This window comes from Macrobrachium rosenbergii, chromosome 48, assembly GCF_040412425.1.
Source record: "Macrobrachium rosenbergii isolate ZJJX-2024 chromosome 48, ASM4041242v1, whole genome shotgun sequence".
Taxonomy (NCBI): Eukaryota; Metazoa; Arthropoda; class Malacostraca; order Decapoda; family Palaemonidae; genus Macrobrachium; species Macrobrachium rosenbergii.
In genome coordinates this window covers 35,276,223-35,296,354 of record NC_089788.1, presented here as the reverse complement: position 1 = coordinate 35,296,354, position 20,132 = coordinate 35,276,223, and the positions used below count along the sequence as shown (strand labels likewise).

The following is a 20,132-nucleotide window of genomic DNA, read 5'->3' as shown; positions in this document are numbered from 1 at the left end:
GCATGTGATGGTGGCCTCGCACCTGGACACCCAGGTGTCAGCCGCTCCTGCCATGCTCCATTCCGTGCCACTACCTCCTGGTTTCCTGGCCCCTGAAGGATGGTGACCTCTTCGGTACCATATATTTCCATGCCTGCTCCTGTTGCCCACCCACACTCATTCCTGACCACGGTTCCAGCTCCTGGCTACCCTGACTCTCGTCCCGGCCTGGCTTCCCATGCGTCACCCGTGCCTTCAACCCATGCTTCATCTACTGGCTTTCCTGGCTCCCGCACTGCTGTATCTGCCCCGGTAGCTGCTGGCCTGAGCACCGTCTCCGCTACCCGGGTTGCGCCCGCTTCCCTGGCCCTCCTGGCTGTGCCTGTTCCTTTGCTGCTCCTTCATGGATGAGGGACCTGACTGCCATCCTGAGGAAGATAACGAAGAAGTCAAAGAAGAGACCTAGGAAGGTGTTGTCGTCGCCTTCGTCTTCGTTGTCGTCTGCTACCTCTTCTTCCTCATCTTCTTCCGAGGCTCACCAGCCGAAGAAGAAGAAGCCCCCCCCCTCAAGAAGTCTCACACCAAGACTTCTAAGGGACTACCTCCTTCCACAGGGAAGGCAGTGGGATCTCTCGTTGGCTCTTCCTGGTCCACAGACCAGGGAACTGATGCATTGACCCCCAGGTCAGTCGTATCGGGAGCCGAGGGCATGCAGACAGTGGTTTGCACCCCCCCCCCCCGCTGCGCCAAAGAAGCTTGCTTCTAAGGCCAGCAGGACCGTGTTGGACACTCGTTCGCGAGCCACTCCGAGTACGCGGGTCTCTAAGGAGACCCAAGTACCCCAGTCTGGTACTGGAGAAACCTCCCTCCATACAGACTTGGGCATGGGATGGGAGAAAGAGTCCAGGCATGCAGGTACTCCGACTCTTCCTGCTGGTACTGTACTTGTTTGAGTGTCAAGCCGGGTTCCCAGGAAGGTGCACCAGTCCCTCGTGTCCAGACACCTGGTGAGGTAGAGAAGAGGTCCCTTGCTCAGTCTTCCTGAAAGGTTTCAGACTCAAAGAAGACTGGGGCGCGTCCAGAGGACAGCACAAGTTCTTGCCAGCCAGCTGCACGCTTGACTCCTCCAGGGATTTATTTACAGAAACTTAGCAAATCAGCAATGAGACACGACACAACATAATCACTATGGGGCAGATCCAGAATAGGACACAGGGAACAATAATGCAATGATTTGGCAACAAGCAAGTGGATTAAAATGGGGCCAATCTGCAATTCAATCAGTTCAGTGATAATAATAACATTCAGTCTTGCCCTGATTACATGAAATAGTCTCAGGTAATGCAAATGATGGAACTCCAGGATGGGAGAATAATTCATATGAACATTTGGGCCACAACGGAATTCGTTACTGACTGCGACCAGAATTATCAGGATTTTGGTGGCAGACAAGATACTGAAGCATGGATAGCGATCGTTCCACGTGTGCATCCCTGAAAGAGACGTTCTCAGTTAGGAATGACGGTGTACACTGAAGGAGATGGAATTCCCCTATGAAATATCACCCAATATACGTTCTTAAATACAAAACATAACATGGCCTAGAAGGTGTTTATAATGAAATCACGTAGATACAATCTGAGAATCGGAGCAGCGTCGGCTTTAACAATGAACACGTGATTGCAGTCACACAAAGATAAAATTAACACTGATATAGCTTAACTGAAATAGCCCTTAAATTGCACTGGTGGAGGGATAATTGATGGTTATCACGGGATCTTTACTTGAATTCAGGGTACGTTAAATGGCAAGGCATGGGATACAAGGCAGGATTCTAACAAAGGGAGGATTGCTTTGTGGAGGAAGAGGTTAAAGTTCAAAGAAATGTAATTTTAAGGAGTTAAAGTAAAAGGGGAAAGTGCTGGTCTTGACCACTTGCAAATGTACGAACCTTTTATGACTGTTGTTGGCGCCTACAACCATTCCAGGTGTCCTTTGAAGTCAGTCCAACCAGCGGAGCTGGAGAAAAATGCAGCATGTCTGCTACAGATGAAGGTCGGAGCAGTCTCTTCTGCTTTTCAAAAGCAGGGCTTCTCCGAGTGTCTGGCGGGGCCAACGGTACCTGCAAGCATGTCAAAAGGACCAGCAAAGAGGGCACAGGAAAAACACACTTATCTTGATATGCCTACAGATCAGAATGCTACCTGTTCCCTAGTGCTAAAGGGCCCTTTTGGCCCCCCTATCCCTACATGTCTCCCCATCACGTGATGGGGGTGAAAGGGGGTTTGTATTGTTTGCTGGATCGCGTGATGTTAGGGGGGGAGGGGGTATGGAGGCCTAGCTAACGACTGTTGACTGGTTCAAGTAAGCGCGGTTTTTTGCGACACCCGACTCGAGAGGCAGAGGAATAACAGATTAATTCAAAAGTAAATGACAGAACAAATATACAGGAGGGGGATGTTTATTCTTGACAGTATATATATATATATATATATATATATATATATATATATATATATATATATATATATCAACGTATATTGTGGACTCACGTTGTCAACGTTAGGACTCATATATATATTTTTCTCTGGAACATATCTAGCCATCATTCGCAGAAAATTCGCGATTAGCTGTATTTTTCATTGAGAAATATTCACTAAATACTGTATTTTCATTTAATTTTCATGAATAAATGCACTTTTGTGATAAAACTATTAAAATATTCAGGTATAAGCATTTTTACAGGGTTTTTCTGTGTTTAAGCTATCAAAATGGGCAGTTCTAAGTGTTTTTAGAGGGGTTTTAAGCATTCCCATTCGCTGGGGGTGTGGGACGATCCCCGCGAATACACATACCTGTATATATATATATATATATATATATATATATATATATATATATATATATATATATATATATATATATATATATATATATACAGTAGAACCTATACAGTAGAACCTCGGTCCTCACGCTAATTGCTCCAGAAGAAGTGTCGAGATTCGATTTTGTCAAATTCCTGAGTTAATTTCTCCCATAAGAAATAACTGAAAATGGATTAATTCATTCCTGACCACCAGTCATTACCCCAACCTTGCCTTTTTATACAAAACTTTACACAAATTACAATTAAATAAGTTCAGAGTTGAATAACTTACTGTATCAGAAGTACTTTTTATATTTTTAAATGCATACTGTATCAAAAAAATTGGCCTATGACCAATGCGGCTGTATTACCAATGATAGGCCGAACCGCCATAGGCTAGGCTAGGTAGCCTATAGGCACTACCAGAATGTACTGCAACAGGTACACATGAAAACTGTTGTTAATAATGATAACATTGAAAAAAGCCAGATTATCACATTAAATTAATAATACAGTATTTATAAGCCAAATTACTGTATATCTGTTATCATAAAATTAAGAAAAATTTCCTAAATTACGTCGGAACTCGGCAGCTTGTGACAGATGTAAACAAACCACAGCGCCACCCTGGTGGTGTATCGCGGTACTAATTACATAAACACTCCCACAAGCTGCCAAGTTCCGACGTAAATTAGGAAATTTTTATTAATTTTATGATAACAGACATAAAGTAATTTGGCTTATAAATACTGTATTATTAATTTGTGATAATCTGGCTTGTTTTTCAACAGCAGCAGCAGCAGCAGCATGTGTGGGCTTTAAATGCTTTTAAATAAGCATGGGAAGAACACCACCAACAACGCCAACTAGCGGCAGCCGCCTGAAACTCTTTTTGTATACAAACAACATATGATTCATCGGGTCGGATTCCGGTTTGTTGTTTGAGCTCCGACGCAAAATTTACTCAACATTTCGTGTTGAAATCCGATTATGTCGCGTTCTAGTACAGTCGAGGACCAGGGTTCTACTGTATATATGTATATATATATATGTGTAAACATATACAGGTTGACCATCACTAATCCGGCAATCAGTAGTCCAGAACAATCAGTAATCCGCACAAAATTTCGGCTAGAGTAATTTCCAATGTTTCTGCACTAATTTTCAAATTTCGGTCGCTACGCTTAACTCGCCAAGGCGCTTCTATTTGGTGGCGCAGTGTGCTGCATCAACAAACTGGTAGCCTAGCCTACATTATACTGAACTCTATTCAAATATTAACAGTATTATACAAAAATCAACATAACGAATGTGCATCTTTTTCGTGGATCTTTTAAAAAGTTATGCTTTACTACATTGTTTCCAATTGCGTAGCTTATATTCTCATATTGCTTTTGTATTATAAATTGCGATCAATGTTTTGTTTTGGGAATCGATATCCCGGTGTTTATTTCGCCACATTTAACTAAGTTCAAAGCGCTTTTCTTGCTTCTAGTTAGCGTAAATGAACATGGATACTTTATTTATTTGGGACACGGATATTTTTCGTTATACGAAGTGTTTTTAAGTCGAAATATAACTTAAATACGTTTCGTTGTGAAATTAATTTAGCTATTTTTTCGTTAATATATGACGTTCGCAGGAATCGCGGCTGGCCGTTTTGGGGGCATGTATGTTTTGTGTAAAAAAAATCAAGATTCCGTTCGCTATTTTCTCTTGATTTCATCATAATACGAGCTTTACGTATTTATCTTTTATCGGCGTGAAAACAGTAGTAATTTATTCTTTCATGCCCAGTAGTTTTGATTAAAATACATTCTCTCGAGTGTTATTTATGGTCAAGTTTCATCCATGTTGCCGATGCACAATAATTTATGGCCATTAGCAGCTTGAACATTGTTTTCAGCTTCAGCTACAACTTACAGCTTTAAGTTACTGTAACAGTATATTTCCCTGCCGATCTTTTCTCCAAAGCAAATAGGGGTATAGTGTAAAAAATATATTAGTCCTATTGTACAGTACTTAACGTCAATTGTAACATAACTACGGTAATTGTGTATTACCGCATCGATGGTTGAAATACAAGCAAAACGGTTGTTATCCGATACGATTATTAGCAAAACAAGTTTCTGCTCAGTTGTTTATGGCTTGCACGGATTTACGCAAGAGTATAACGTTACTAACAATACTTTTATCATTCTCTTTTACTTTTTAACTAGCAGATGGAATAAAGAGATGGAGGAAAAGAAGTTTTTCTATTGTAAGTTGGTCTCTCGCCGCCTGATTGTAGCTGCTGCCTGCGCCTGCACGAATTCTAAAAATATTTCCCAAATATTTTCGTACATCGATTAATTGTTAACCCCATCGTATCGTAAACTCAAATATCGTAAGTCAAATTATCGTAACTCGAGCACTACCTGTATTTGATAATTGTCTTTTCTTTATTATCCAACTTGTACTGATTTATGGGATATTTTAATTCTAAGATGATGTTAGCTACTGGGTTTTGTGTATTCTTGTCTAATAAATGGCTAATCCGCACCCTCCAGGTCCCAATGATGCCGGATTAGTGATGGTCACTAATATATATATATATATATATATATATATATATATATATATATATATATATATATATATATATATATATATATATATATATATATATATATATCTTCTTCATCTTCAGCTTTTCTCATCTTTATATGGGGCACTGCTGTTTGTTATTAGTCTTCTCCACCTTCTGCATCATGCACCATTACCTCACTCACGTTCTTCTCCTGCATGTCCCTGCTAACTGTGCCTCTCATCTCGTTCTTGGTCTACCTCTCCTCCTTGTTCCAGGCACTTCCATATTCATCCCGTTCTTTTAACCAATTGGTTCTTAGCCAATCCTCCTCTCCCTTTGGGCCAGCATAAATCAGCTGTGGTCTGGTAAAACTGATATACTTAACTTTTTCTCATAACATGTCCAAACTATTGTAATTGTCTCTGTTGCAGCTTTTTTATATATATGTAACTTTCACCGTCCCTCTTATGAAGTCATTCCTTATCCTGTCTCTTCTTGTCACTCCGCACATCCAGCGCTAAAAAAAATTCTCATTTCTGCCACTTCCATCTTTCTCTCTTGTGCTTTCTTCATGGGCCATGTTTCACAACTATACATCAACGCAGGTCTGACAATGCTCTTGTACATTTTTCCCTTCATCTTTACATTAAATCTTTTGTCACATAACACACCTGATGTTTTCCTCCAATTGCACCAAGCTGATTGTATTCTGTGGTTCACTTCCTCCTCCATCCCTCCACAATCAGTGACACACGACCCAAGGTACTTAAAGGATGTAGCTCTTTTTACTTCTGCCTGCTCTAAGTTGATGCTTCCCTCTTGGTCTCCTCCATTCATCCACATATATTCAGTTTTTGCTCTGCTTATCTTTAGGCCTCTGTCCTCCAATGCACTTCTCCACAACTCCAATTTCCTGTCTGCTTCTTCCTTACTGGTGGTCACTAGCACTATGTCATCTGCAAAGAATACACTCCAAGGCACCTGATCTTTCACTCCAGACACTATCACATCCATTACCATATCAAAAATATAGGGAGTCATGGCAGAACCTTGGTGGAGTCCAACTTTCACCTCAAACTTGTCTGTTGTTCCCACTGAGCTTCTTACCTGTGTTGTTGCTTCTCTATACATATCATTTACAATCCTCACATATTTTTCTGAGACGCCTTTTTCCCTCATGCACCTCCACATTTCTTGCCTAGGCACTCGATCATATGCTTTCTCAAGATCTATAAATACAAGATGTAGTTCCTTTTTATTTCTCTATATTTTTCCATGACTTGTCGCAACACAAAGATGGCATCTGTTGTCCCTTTTCCTGGCATGAACCCAAACTGTTTGTCACTTATAGATGTTTCATCCCTTATCCTTGCCTCTATTATTCTTTCAAAGATTTCCATGGTATGTGCCATCAGCTTTATGCCCCGATAGTTGGCACAGTCTTGGATGTCCCCTTTTTCTTTGTAAATGGGGACTAGCAGACTGTTTCTCCAGGTGTCAGGTATCTTCTCCTGCTGGTAGATCTTATTGAACAAGTCCCACAAGATGTCAATTCCCTCCTCTCCTAAGCACCTCCACACCTCGACTGGTATTCCATCTGGTCCCACTGCTTTACCTTTCTTCATTTTACTTAGTGCCCGCCTCACTTCTCTCCGACTAATCTTAGGAACTTCTTTTCATTTACTACTCCATCCTCAATAATATTCCTGGGGTTTTCTTCATTTAGAAGATTTTCAAAATACTCTCTCCATCTAATTTTAATTTCCTCCTCTTTTGTTAGAACCTTACCATTTCCATCTTTAATTTGCTTAATGTGTGTGAGGTCTTTTGTTGCTTTGTCTCTAGCTTTGGCTATCCTGTGGATGTTTCTTTGGCCCTCCGGTGTGTCAACATTCTCACACAAATCACTGAAAGCAGCAGCCTTGGCTCTGGCAACTTGTTGTTTTGCAACTTTCTTTGCTTCTTTTGATATTTGCTCGTTTTCTTCTGTTTTGTGTTTATCATAGCTCTTTGGGATTCTTTCTTTTCTTTTGATCTTGCCTTGTGTGTCTTTATTCCACCACCAACTTTCTTTATCTTTTGGGGACCTTTGCCTGATGTTTTGCCTAAAATTTCCTCCCCATGCCTTAGGATCATATTGCTGTTAAACTCCCACCAATCATTTACATCATCTTCCAACTTTATTTCTCTCAGATTATGCCTTAAACCTAGATCTCAACTCCACATTTTCTGCCTTCTCTAGCTCCCACCATTTGATCTCAGGGTTACTTTTCCTCTTTCCCTTTGTCCCTTTTCAAATTGAAATATATATATATATATATATATATATATATATATATATATATATATATATATATATATATATATATATACTGTATATATATTGTATATATATATATATATATATATATATATATATATATATATATATATATATATATATATATATATATATATATATATATATTATAAAACGACACTCATTCAAACTGGATGGTATCTAATGGAGTTTTTATTCAAAAGTTACAAGCTTTCTTGACAAACAGTCCACATTATCAAGTATCCGTATACAATGAGCAGACGCCTTCTAGTCCGGCTGTATTTATATCTGTGCTGGGTACTTTTAATCCTATAATCGCCTGGCTCTTCCTGTGTGACCTCCACCCCCTCTTGACCTTGGTCTTTCTCTGATCCTCCTCACAGATGACCGTTTTCCGTGCAATTCTCTTTACGTTTTTTTCGCTTGTTTGCTACGGTGGAGTATGACACGATTTTTCTAGATATGCTGTCTTCAAAGCCGCTTTCCGTGTTCCCTGCCATCGTGTTGTCGGCGCAGATATGAAGGCATTCTCTACAGCCAGTCTAGATGTTTTGTTGGTGTTCTGTACAGGAAACTCATATTTTCCCAGTCTATTCTGTGATCATTTTCCCAACAGTGTTTGGCAACTGCCGACGTCTGATTATAATGCCTTATGTTCTGCAGATGTTGTTTGCTTCGCTCTTTACATGATTTGCCAGTTTCACCATAGTACCCTTCTTCACAGTCTAGACACGCTGCCATAAAACCCCCAATAATCTCTTCCCCTCTTACCGACTTTTTGTTTCTAACTATATATATATATATATATATATATATATATATATATATATATATATATATATATATATATATATATATATATATATATATATATATATATATATATATATATATATATATATATATATTATTATTAACTTTATCACATACACAATTGTTCTGAATTAGTAGAATTACTAAAAGGACCTCATTCAAACTGGATGGTATCTAATGGAGTTTTTTATTCAAAAGTTACAAGCTTTCTTGATAAACAAATAACATTATCAATATCCAAGAAATAATGAGCAGATAAGATAAATCGGCTGTATTTATAAGTGTGCTGGGTACTTTTATTAATCCTATAATCACCTATTTTAGCTCTTCCTGTGTGACCATCACATCTACCTTGACCTTGGTCTTTCTCTGATTGGACGGCCAACTGGTACACCGGTTTTCTGCTGTTTGCTCTTATATTTTTCATATATGTGAGCGTTTCCTTCCACCAGGGCCAGTTTCGAGGGCAACAAAGGGGTTTGTGGTAGGTTATATGTTCCTGCCATGACGTGTTGGTAAAAGGAAAGGAGCTTGAGACTCTGAAAATGGTGAAGTCTAGATGTTTTGTTGTTATTGCCTACAGATTAACAATATTTTCCAACCGATTCTGTATCAACAATTCCAAGTGGATTAAACAGCAGCAGGGCATTAAATTATACCATATTTTCTGCAGATGCATTTAGTTTATTAAATTGCCAAATTTACCCAAAAAACTGTTTAAAATTTTGTAATTAATCTGGTTTAAAATCAGTAACTGTGTTCCCCCTCTAGATTTTTTGTTTCTAACTGTTTTATTGTAATGTGTGTTTTGTATGTGCCAATTATTTAGAAGTACACAGAACCTGTTGATGAACCAAATTAATATATATAAAAATCATGGAATTATTTACTGCTTTCTAAAGGCAAATGTTATTTTCTATATATCCCTATATAAAATATTTTCCCTTTATATATATATATCTCAAATATATTTATATATAGCTATATATATATAAACTCTCCTCTATATATATCAACTCTTTGTCTAAAATATATATATATATATATATATATATAGCCCTGATATTAACCTATGATATATAATCCTATTTTTATTTCTTTTCCTATGACTGGAGAACCTATGTATGTATGAATATGTGTGTCTTCTTCCTATATACCTGAATTTAAATTTCTTTATCACATACACAATTGACCAGGACATTAAGAAAGGAATTTCTCCCTCCTTCTCTTCTTCAAACTTGATGTGTTCATTTAGTTTATTTATGTTTTTAAAGCAAACAGTAGATCTTCCCTTTCTTTCAAACAGTCCAAATATCAAGATGTCATACAATGATCTTACCCATTTTACCGGCTTTAAGTTCCCTTTATTTATCTCTTCTTTTTGGTACATTTCCAGAGTCAGTTTAGAATTGGTGAAAGACTTGAACCCATGGCCACGCCATTTTTTTGTATATAATGGTTTTCACCCCATCCCTGAAAACATTGACGTTTTAATAAAAATGCTAACAGCGGCCTCAGTTTTTCTTGTTTTCAAGTGGGTGAAACCATTATATACAAAAAAATGGCGTGTCATGGGTTCAAGTCTTTTCACCAATTCTAGCTAATATCTTTATGGAATGGTTTGAAAAGGAAGAGGTGGGCAAAGTAAATAAAGGGAACTTAAATATCGTAAAATGGGTAAGATACGTGGATGACATCTTGATCATTTACAAGGAGAAAGGGAAGATCTACATAAGTTTTTAGAAAACATAAATAAACTAAATGAACACATCAAGTTTACATTAGAAGAAGAGGAGGGAGAAATTCCTTTCTTGGATGTCCTGGTCAAGAGGGTAGGGAGAATTTAAAATTCAAGGTATATAGGAAGAAGACACACACCAATTCATACATACATAGGTTCTCCAGTCATAGGAAAGAAATAAAAATAGGATTAATGACAGGGTTGGCCATCAGGGCTTATAGGATTTGCAGTCCCAATTTTTAGACGAAGAGTTGGATTACCTGAGGGAGAGTTTTAGGAGATTAGGCTACCCTAAGTATTGGTGGGAGTGGGCACATATCAAAGCAAGGAAAACTATTTTGGGGAGAAGGAAAGGATAGAAAAGGAACATTTGGTAGGAAAGAAAATAATTACAGTCCCGGACACCAACTCTATTGCACCCATCAACAGGAAGCTAAATAATTTCAAATTGATAGGCAGCTACAAAAACACCATTAGGAATAAATAGTTAGAAACAAAAGTCGGTAGAGGGGGAAGAGATTAGAGGGGGGCTTATATGGCAGCGTGTCTAGACTGTGAAGATGGGTACTATGGCGAAACTGGCAAATCATGTAAAGAGCGAAGCAAACAACATCTGCAGAACATAAGGCATTATAATCAGACGTCGGCAGTTGCCAAACACTGTTGGGAAAATGATCACAGAATAGACTGGGAAAACATGAGTTTTCTGTACAGGAACACCAACAAAACATCTAGACTGGTTGTAGAGAACGCCTTCATAACTTGCGCCAACAACACGATGGCAGGGAACACCGAAACGGCTTTGAAGACAGCATATCTAGAAAAATCGTATACTCCACAGTAGCAAGGAAACGAAGAAAAAACGTAAGAGAAAGCACGGAAAACGGTCACCTAGGAGGAAGGATCAGAGAAAGACCAAGGTCAAGAGGGGTGGAGGTCACACAGGAAGAGCTTAGGCGATTATAGGATTAATAAAAGTACCCAGCACACAGATATAAATACAGCCGACTACGCCTGCTCATTGTACGGATACTTGATAATGTGGACTGTTTGTCCAAGAAAGCTTGTAACTTTTGAATAAAAACTCCATTAGATACCATCCAGTTTGAATGAGGTCCTTTAGTAATATATATATATATACAGGCGGTCCCCGGGTTTACGACGGGTTCCGCTTGCGCCAAAAAGGTCAGAATCTCGGAAATCGCTGTGAAGCCGGAACATCGCCGAAAATCGCCAAAAATCATAAGAAAACCTTACTTTTAATGCTCTGGGTGCATTGAAAACGATGTAAACTGCATTATTATTGAGTTTTACATCAAAAACTTTCAAATTATGATTATTCTGCCATTTTGGGGCCATATTTCTTCCGTCGATCGATCGCGGACGCGTCAGAATCCTCGAACATGCGCCGGTTGCCAGGAAATAATTTCTGATGAATATATTTGAAAAGCCGAACTCCTCGAACGCCGTAAGTCGGAACCGTCAGAACCGGGACTGCTCTGTATATATATATATATATATATATATATATATATATATATATATATATATATATATATATATATATATATATATATATATATAATATATATATATATATATATATATATATATATATATATATATATATATATATATATATATATATATATATATATATATATATATATATATATATATATATATATATATATATATATATATATATATATATATATATATATATATATATATATATATATATTAAGGAACACAGTACAGTAATGCAAGAATGAATTTGCTCAACACTTAAGAGGTCATTACAAAAGAATTGCATAATGGCCTGAGATAGAACAGAGAAAAAAGACAGTTCTAACTATGGCAAGTAGAAAAATTATGCAAACATCACTAAGCAAACAAAATTCAAATAAGGGTAAGGTGAAGTTTAAAGTTACTCTCAGTAGCCTGTAGCACTCAGCAAAGAGAAAATACCTGGGCTAGAATTACATGGACTGAAAATTACTAAAATGTTGAAACTATTTAAATGTATTGAAATTTAATGAAACACTGAAGTTTACTGAAAAACAGGGAATAACTGGAATCCAAACAATACTGCAAAGGCACTGAAAACAGAAGTAGGCTACCGAAAGTAACACACAGGCAGCATGTTGATTGTTGGCTGAAAGGTAAAAAGAAGTTAATAACTCTCTAAGTATGGGCATTTTGCTAATTGGAATAGGATGACAAAAATAAGTGAACAATGTTAATTGGTGACCCATGAATGGCACAGCACAAAATCAGGAAAATCCACATACATTGGGATCTTTCCATCTTTCAAATTGATGTGTCTGGGTGCATTTCACACAGGTCTAGACTTTTATGATTAAAATGGTTTTGTAATTGCAAGTTGTTTAAATAGTAAATAAGTTCATTGTATTGGTAGTTTATTAGGTTCATGATAAGTGGTGTTATTTTATTTAACCCTTAAACACCTATTGGACGTATCATACGTCGACTAAAATTGTCTGTTGGGTGCCGAGTGGACGCACTGTGATGTCGACTACAAAAATTTCAACCTTCGGTCAACTTTGACTTGACCGAAATGGTCGAAAACGCAATTGTAAGCTAAAAACTCTTACATTCTAGTAATATTCAATCATGTACCTTCATTTTGCAACAAATTGGAAGTCTCTAGCACAATATTTCGATTTATGGTGAATTTTTGAAAAAAAATTTTCTTACGCGACGATGCGGTGTAACTCTGCCTAAAATTTCATAAATTCTTTCGTCATTTTGTCGTAATTTTTGTACTGTTCTGTATTAGCCGTTACATAAAGTTTTATATATGAAAATGTGCACAATTTCATGTACAATACAGCAAAATACAACCCATTGTTGTAGCTTTTATCAGTTTGGAAATATTTTCATATAAACCACAATAACTGCCAAAATTTCAACCTTGGGTCAAATTTGACTTGACCGAAATGGTCAAAATACGCAATTTTAAGCTAAAACTCTTACGATCTAGTAATATTCAATCATTTACCTTCATTTTGCAACCAATTGGAAGTCTCTAGCACAGTATTTCGATTTATGGTGAATTTTTGAAAAAACTTTTTCCTTACGTCCGCGCTAGAAATTCTTTCACGTTGTCGTAATGTTTGCACTGTTTTATATTAGTTGTTACATAAAGTTTTGTATATGGAAATGTGCGCAATTCCATGTAGAATACAACAGAAAATAACTCATGGTTGTAGCTTTATCAGTTTTGAAATATTTTCATATAAATCATGATAACTCCAAAATTTCAAGCTTCGGTCAACTTTAACTCCAATCGTAAATGGTAAAAACGCAATTATAAGCTAAAACTCTTACATTCTAGTAATATTCAATCATGTACCTTCATTTTGCAACAAACTGGAAGTCTCTAGCACAATATTTCGATTTATGGTGAATTTCTGAAAAAGAAAATTTTTTCCTTCGCTCTTGCCATGTAACTCGGCCAACATCTCGGAAATTCTTTCATCATGTTGTCGTAATGTTTGCATCGTTTTACATTAGTCGTTACATAAACTTTTATATATGAAAATGTGTGCAATTTCATGTAGAATACAACAGAAAAAGCACATGGTTGTAGCTTTTATCAGTTTTGAAATATTTTCACATAAATCACGATAACTGCCAAAATTTCAAGCTTCGTCAACTTTAACTCGACCGAAATGGTCAAAAACGCAATTGTAAACTAAAACTCTTACATTCTAGTAATATTCAATCGTTTAACTTCATTTTGCAATAAATTGGAAGTCTCTAGCACAATATTTCGATTTATGGTGAATTTTTAAAAACATTTTCCTTACGTCTCATGCAGTAACTCGGCCAAACATCTCAGAAATTCTTTCGTCTCGTTGTCATAATATTTGCACCGCTTTATATTAGTCGTTACATAAAGTTTTATATATGAAAATGTGCGCAATTTCATGTACAATACAACAAAAAAATAACTCATGGTTGTAGCTTTTATCAGTTTTGAAATATTTCCATATAAATCACGATAAATAGAAAAAATTCTACTTTCGGTCAACTTTAACTCGACCGAAATGGTCGAAAACTGCAATTGTAAGCTAAAACACTTACAGTCTAGTAATATTCAATCAATTAGTTTCATTTTTCAACAAACGGGAAGTCTCTAGCACAATATTTCGATTTATGGTGAATTTTTGAAAAAAACATTTTTTTACGTCCGCTACATTTAATTCATGCATCATTTTGTGATAATATTTTCTCTGTGTTGCTTTGATCGTTTTAAAATTTGTTATATACCAAAATCATCGCAATTTAGTGTACAATGCAACTAAAAAAATTAACTCATTACCTTAACTGTTTTGCTTACAGCGCGATTTGTATACAATTATATACTTAGGTTTTTTCGCTGTCATATATTCCAATATTTATATAGATAATGATATTTTTTTCATTTCTGATGGTTGCATACTAAACTTCAGGCAATGACAAAAAATGAGCCAAAATGAACTCTTAATCTTAGAAAGTAAGCGTGCAGTGATTTTTTAAAAACTTTTTCCGCTCGGGCGCTAACTCACTGAACGCTGCCGCATACGGGAGACGTTTTTGTAAATAGGGCTTCGGCGTTAAAGGGTTTTTTTTTACTTAGTGGTATTGCTTATGTATTTTGACTAAGTGGCCTGGTTAAATTCCTTTTTATTCAGGTAAATGTGATTGGTATAGGTTTAGTTTTGGTAAATGATAGATATATCAAAACAGTATTGCTGTGTTAGTGTTAGTGCTATCATTCTTATCAAAATGTGCACTCATTCATATGCAACAGAACAGAAAAGCCTTTAATTTGCTAATTTAGCTTCCCCTAAGTAGAATGTCCACATATGAATACCAAGACAAAAACAGAGTGAAGAGAAGAGATGTAGCTAATACGATTCTTTCTCCACAGTGTGCGTGTGCAAATTGCTGAAGTAACTGATGTGATGAGAGACAATGTTGGAAGGTTGCTAGAGAGGGGGGATCAGCTTGACACCTTGCAAGATAGATCAGAAAACTTAGCCACAACCTCAGACCAGTTTCTTACATCAGCAACCCGTCTAAGACGCAACATGTGGTGGCAGAATACCCGTGCAAAGGTCTTCATTTTTATTATTGCTATTATTATTATACTACTGATATTAGGTAAGTTGATATTCATTCTTTTAAAATATTTCCTTACATGTGCAGCATTCTTATAAGGAAATGCAGAATCACAATTTTTGAAAGTAAATTATATTTTTCCTAACTATACAAACCTGAGGTCCTTTACATTAGGAATTACTTTCAGAGTAGGCTGGAAACGGCCATTAAACTCTTGAGCAAGGTGGTTAGGCAGTAGCTACTGCCAGGTAGGCAGGAATACCCGCCTGTCCGGATGTAAACATTCCAGTTTGCCTTTTGGTCCACGTTCAGAGTGAGGGGTGGCATGAGGTGGGCATAATATGTAATGTAAAGGACCTCAGGTTTGTATAGTTAGGAAAAATACAATTTACTTTCAAAAATTGTGCTTTGTTCTGACACGATATACAAACCTCAGTCCATTACATTAGGAAGACTCACTGCTTGGAGGGAGGAATCTGAGTGAGTCTCCTGAACTGACTGGCATTCTGCACACCTGGGCTACTCCTCCTGGTCAAAAGAGTGAGGAGGAGTACTGTGCCTCTGACATATTGATCAGAGTGTAGGAACTGCAAGATCAAATGTCAGATACTGGACCTTTTCGCATAAGTGAGGAAACGTAACTCATACGAAATAGACTGGAAGAATCTTAGAGTCAGAGGCAGTAAGGAAAAGCTGAGATAGGGTTTCCCTTATTGCCAGACTCTCCTTCCTCCCCTTGCTAGAGGAAGGAGTGTAATTGCTTCTATGATTCTAGGAGAAAAATAGAACGGTTGCTCAATGTGTACTCTTACGCATCAGCGCCAGGTCCAGCACATGTTGGTTCGAGTCCTATTCTCATCCCGAAGGAGGAGAAGTAGAAGGACGGGGAAGGAGGAGGAAGAGAGGCCAGCCACTCTCGGTATCATTTCCACTTCCAGAACCAACACCTTAGGCGAGATGCTACTCGTCCTCTTGAAGGAGCCAGGTAAGAAAACACAACTTGTTGAGCAGCCACCACAGGGCCAAGGAAAAAAGGTTCCAAGGGCCTGTGGGCAAGACCATGGGAAGACAAGTGTGGTCCATGAGACCATGTCTTGCTTCCAGACCGACAGAAACTTCTGGAATGCGAGGATGGACCAAGCCATCGGCTTTGTGAGCTTTCGGGTGGAAGGTACTGGTATCATCGTCGTCAGCTGTTGAGTACCTCCTTCGATCGCTTCACGATGCCAGGAGGAAGATGTGTCCTTAGACACTTCTTCCTTTGGAGAGAGAGTACTAGTGAAAATGTCGATGACATCCATGTTAGGAGTGTCGAGCCTTTTCAGAAAGTACCACAGCTCCCTAAGGGACAAAGTAACGAATGATCTGGATCATCGATACAATGTCCAAGGGGAGGGGAACAAGGACGACTCGAACCCAACAAAAGATGCCGAAGGATTTGGAGTCCACCTACAACATCCGAGAAGGAGTCGAGGTATTGATCCCCTTCACATGTTCTTCCATCTTCTATGCCAAGGCCAGAGCAAGATGAGAGATGTCCTAAAAGGGCACATCTCTATCTGACGACTCTCGTAAGGGCGTGTGCAGCATGGGACAGGAACCCTAAACAAGAGTCACATGCCACCCAGGGAACAGTTCCCTGGGACAGCAAGACTGAAGAAGCTTCTCATCTGTAGCTAAATCTACTTCAGATAGAAGACTGAGGATTCTTCACAAATGAAAGGGAAAGAAGCAACCCTCGGCAGAGAAGACAAGGAAGTCCAGACTTAAAGAGCGACTCTGACCCGAGAAGGAGTTCCGCAATAACACCCACCAGCGAAGACGGCTCCAGTCCCGGGAGAGTTGCAGAGGGCTTCAAGAGATATCCAGCTATAGCCGCTGCCGCTTGGCAAGAAAGCCTATGCTTGCAAAGGAAGCTGGAAGGTCTCCCAGTCCTGAACACACAGGGATGTACTGCCCAAAGAACCGCTTCTTGTGTAGCTGCTACAGGAGGTTGGGTCAAGCAGAACTCTGCTCCATGCCACAGCTATCAGGTGGGGCGAGAGGCGAAGTCTTCCGGCATTTGTCTGTAACTCAGGGTGAGCAATGCTTGAGAACCCCTAGCGAAACAGACAAATACAGAGGGAAAAATGTAGATATCAAGTTTCCCAGAAAGACAGCATGCCTCACTGTAGTGGCCCCTGGGTCTGGCATGAAGGAGCGAGAAAAAACTACCGACTTGTGCAGCGAGGCAACAGAAAGACGGTAGGGATTTCGATTTCTCAGTCGAGCAATCTCTTTGTGAATCTTCGAGTGAGCAGCACGTTCTGTCCCGATCACTCAAACCCGAGGCCAAGCTCGCCTTCCAATACATCCCCACCGGGGATGCATCTGGCTAATTGAGATGTCGAGTGCGCTATAGAACACTCGAGTACCTGCAGATGTCGACAGATGAAACAGGAGGAAAAAACGATTCCCTCTTGTTTGTTGACAAATGCCACTATTGTGGTTTGTTGTTCAATGAAGCAGTGAGTGTGAAATTCTCGGAAGGCCAGAAGGCTGCCTTGAGCCCAGGATGGTGATGAGAAAGTACTAATCACACACCTGACAGAATGGTGTGTGCCTATTTCAGGTGAATCCGTAAACACATGATGTGAGGGGAATATGCAAGCATATTCGAAGGTTTCTTCAATCAAGCATTAGCCTAACTCCTTCCTCATACTTCAAAGAGGAAAGAAGGATGGAGGAATGGAAGCAGACTTCCATTCTCCACCATGGGGAAGCTTCTGCAAGATGACAGGATATGGAGACAGTTAGCTCTAGCCAGGCTGGCATTTCCTGAATCGGGAGCACAGGAGAGGAAGCGGGATGAAAAGAATTGCCAAGACCTAAGGGAAATAGATACCTCTCCTGAAGGAATCCATTCCCAGGTCTCGGCAATGTCGCTGCCAGCTCCAGAGACTTGATAAGTATCATTTCATCCAGGAATCTGCAGTAGGAGAACTTCTTCCCGGTCGATACTTCTTTCTCTCTTCTCTTCTTCCCTCCTCCCTTATGGGAAACAGGGTGGAAAGAGACACAGTTATGTGCACTTTCCTAGAAGGGTAGGAGAGGGCATATGTTCCGCAATCTTCTATCGAAGCCTGAGACTTCTTAGGAGTTGAGGGGGGCGCTGGCTTGAATTTGAGGTCTAGTCGAGATGACTAAGACCCCAAGGTCTTGGCCATTGTCCAAAGGACAAGGCAGTGCCCTGGTACGAACCTTGATTACCGAGGTATCTGGCAAATCTCTGCAAGAGAAAGGTTCGTTCCTAAGGGTCGAGCCAACTCAGGACTTACGAAACTGGAGATCCGAATTGGGACAAAGTCCTTCTTCTTAGCACCAGAATTACCCACAGAACTGCAGTCGGCCAGACCTTCTAAGGCAAGAAGAATTTGTATTCTGTCAAGGCAGGGGAGAAGCTTGGTGTCTTGACCTGAATGAACTCCTTGGAAGAAAAGAGTTCACCTGGTCGAGAATGCTCTCGGAAGCAAGGACCGTGGCAGCCCCCAACACTCTCAGCCCCTCGGGAACTGCAAGGGTTGCAAGCGATGAAGATTATTGATTGGGAGAGTCGCGGTCCTGCCCTGGGGATCCTCGCGCTGATTCGTCAGCACGAAGTTCTCTGAAAAACAAGGGCAATCCCAACTTGAAGAGGAAGACCCTCGCTGCTTCCAAAGCGTGAAACTCCTGTACCTCTCCCCTTGGAGGGAGCCTTTACAGATCCCATGAAACCCTCCTCGGCTACCTGGTTGCACTATGAGACAGTCAGGGGACCGACATCCAAAGCACGCCAGGAAGCCGAGCTCTGAAGAGCTCTCTCTGTCCGTCTCGTGCCTCTTGGAACAACCGAGAGGAAAAGAGAACAGGTAAGGAGAAAGATTACCCCTACCTGTCCTGCCAGTAAGACCAGCAGGAAAGGTGGACCGTGAGCGATAATCTACCGAAGGAGATTACCACCACACGAGGGAAGAAGAGCTCTTGTGCTGTGGCAAAGCGCTTTCCTGGGAAGAACGAAAAGTTCACTCAAACATAGCCAACAACCCGATTCGGAAAAAAAAACTGAGTGGGGCCCAGCTGAGCCACACCCAGCCGAGCCGCACCCAGCCGAGCTGATCACACAGATGTGACCCAGACTGGAAGGCAGGTGGGGCAAGCCAAGCTGAGCCAAGCCAGTCTCGCTAACACAACCAAGAGCTAGGAGGGGGGAGCGAGCGGAGCCGAGCCAGTCTCGTAAGCGCGACCAGGGGCCGGGCCGAGCCGAGCCGAGCCGGTCGCGCGAACACAATCGGATCTGGACAGGGCGGAACTCGTCTGCCATGAACTATTGCTAGTTTCCCGAACTCTAAACTTCTTTGAGGTCAAGGCCCCTCGAGAAGAAGGTTCAAAGGGGAATTCTGTGTCTGCTATCCTGCATGCTCAAACCCTAAGATTCAAGACAAGTATGAAACCCGGCTGAGCAACCGAAGCAGCTGGCGGGCAGTATCGAGACACCTGGTGTCTCGGCACCCAGACTCCTGGCGTCTCAGCACCCAGACATCTGGGTGTCTCGGCACTTTCTCTCGTCCTGTGCCTCTTGTCAGGAGGAGCCGAAACCCTCCCTTGGACTACCATGGTCACCCTTGGCAGACAGCGTCCTCAAGCAGGTAAACAACTTGGTCTCCGGACCAACGTCTTCGCTTCGCTCAACTCA

General features: G+C 39.9%; 1 protein-coding gene across 2 annotated transcripts in view; it reads left to right on the top strand.

Moving 5' to 3' along the window:
* Nucleotides 1-20,132, top strand: part of LOC136831339 (vesicle-associated membrane protein 4-like) — an 80,720-nt gene that overhangs the window by 41,048 nt on the left and 19,540 nt on the right. For both annotated transcript variants that reach the window (XM_067091634.1, XM_067091633.1), the window contains exon 4: nt 15,231-15,463. In XM_067091634.1, the coding sequence (XP_066947735.1) occupies nt 15,231-15,463 (233 nt within the window). The remainder of the gene's footprint in view (nt 1-15,230; nt 15,464-20,132) is intronic.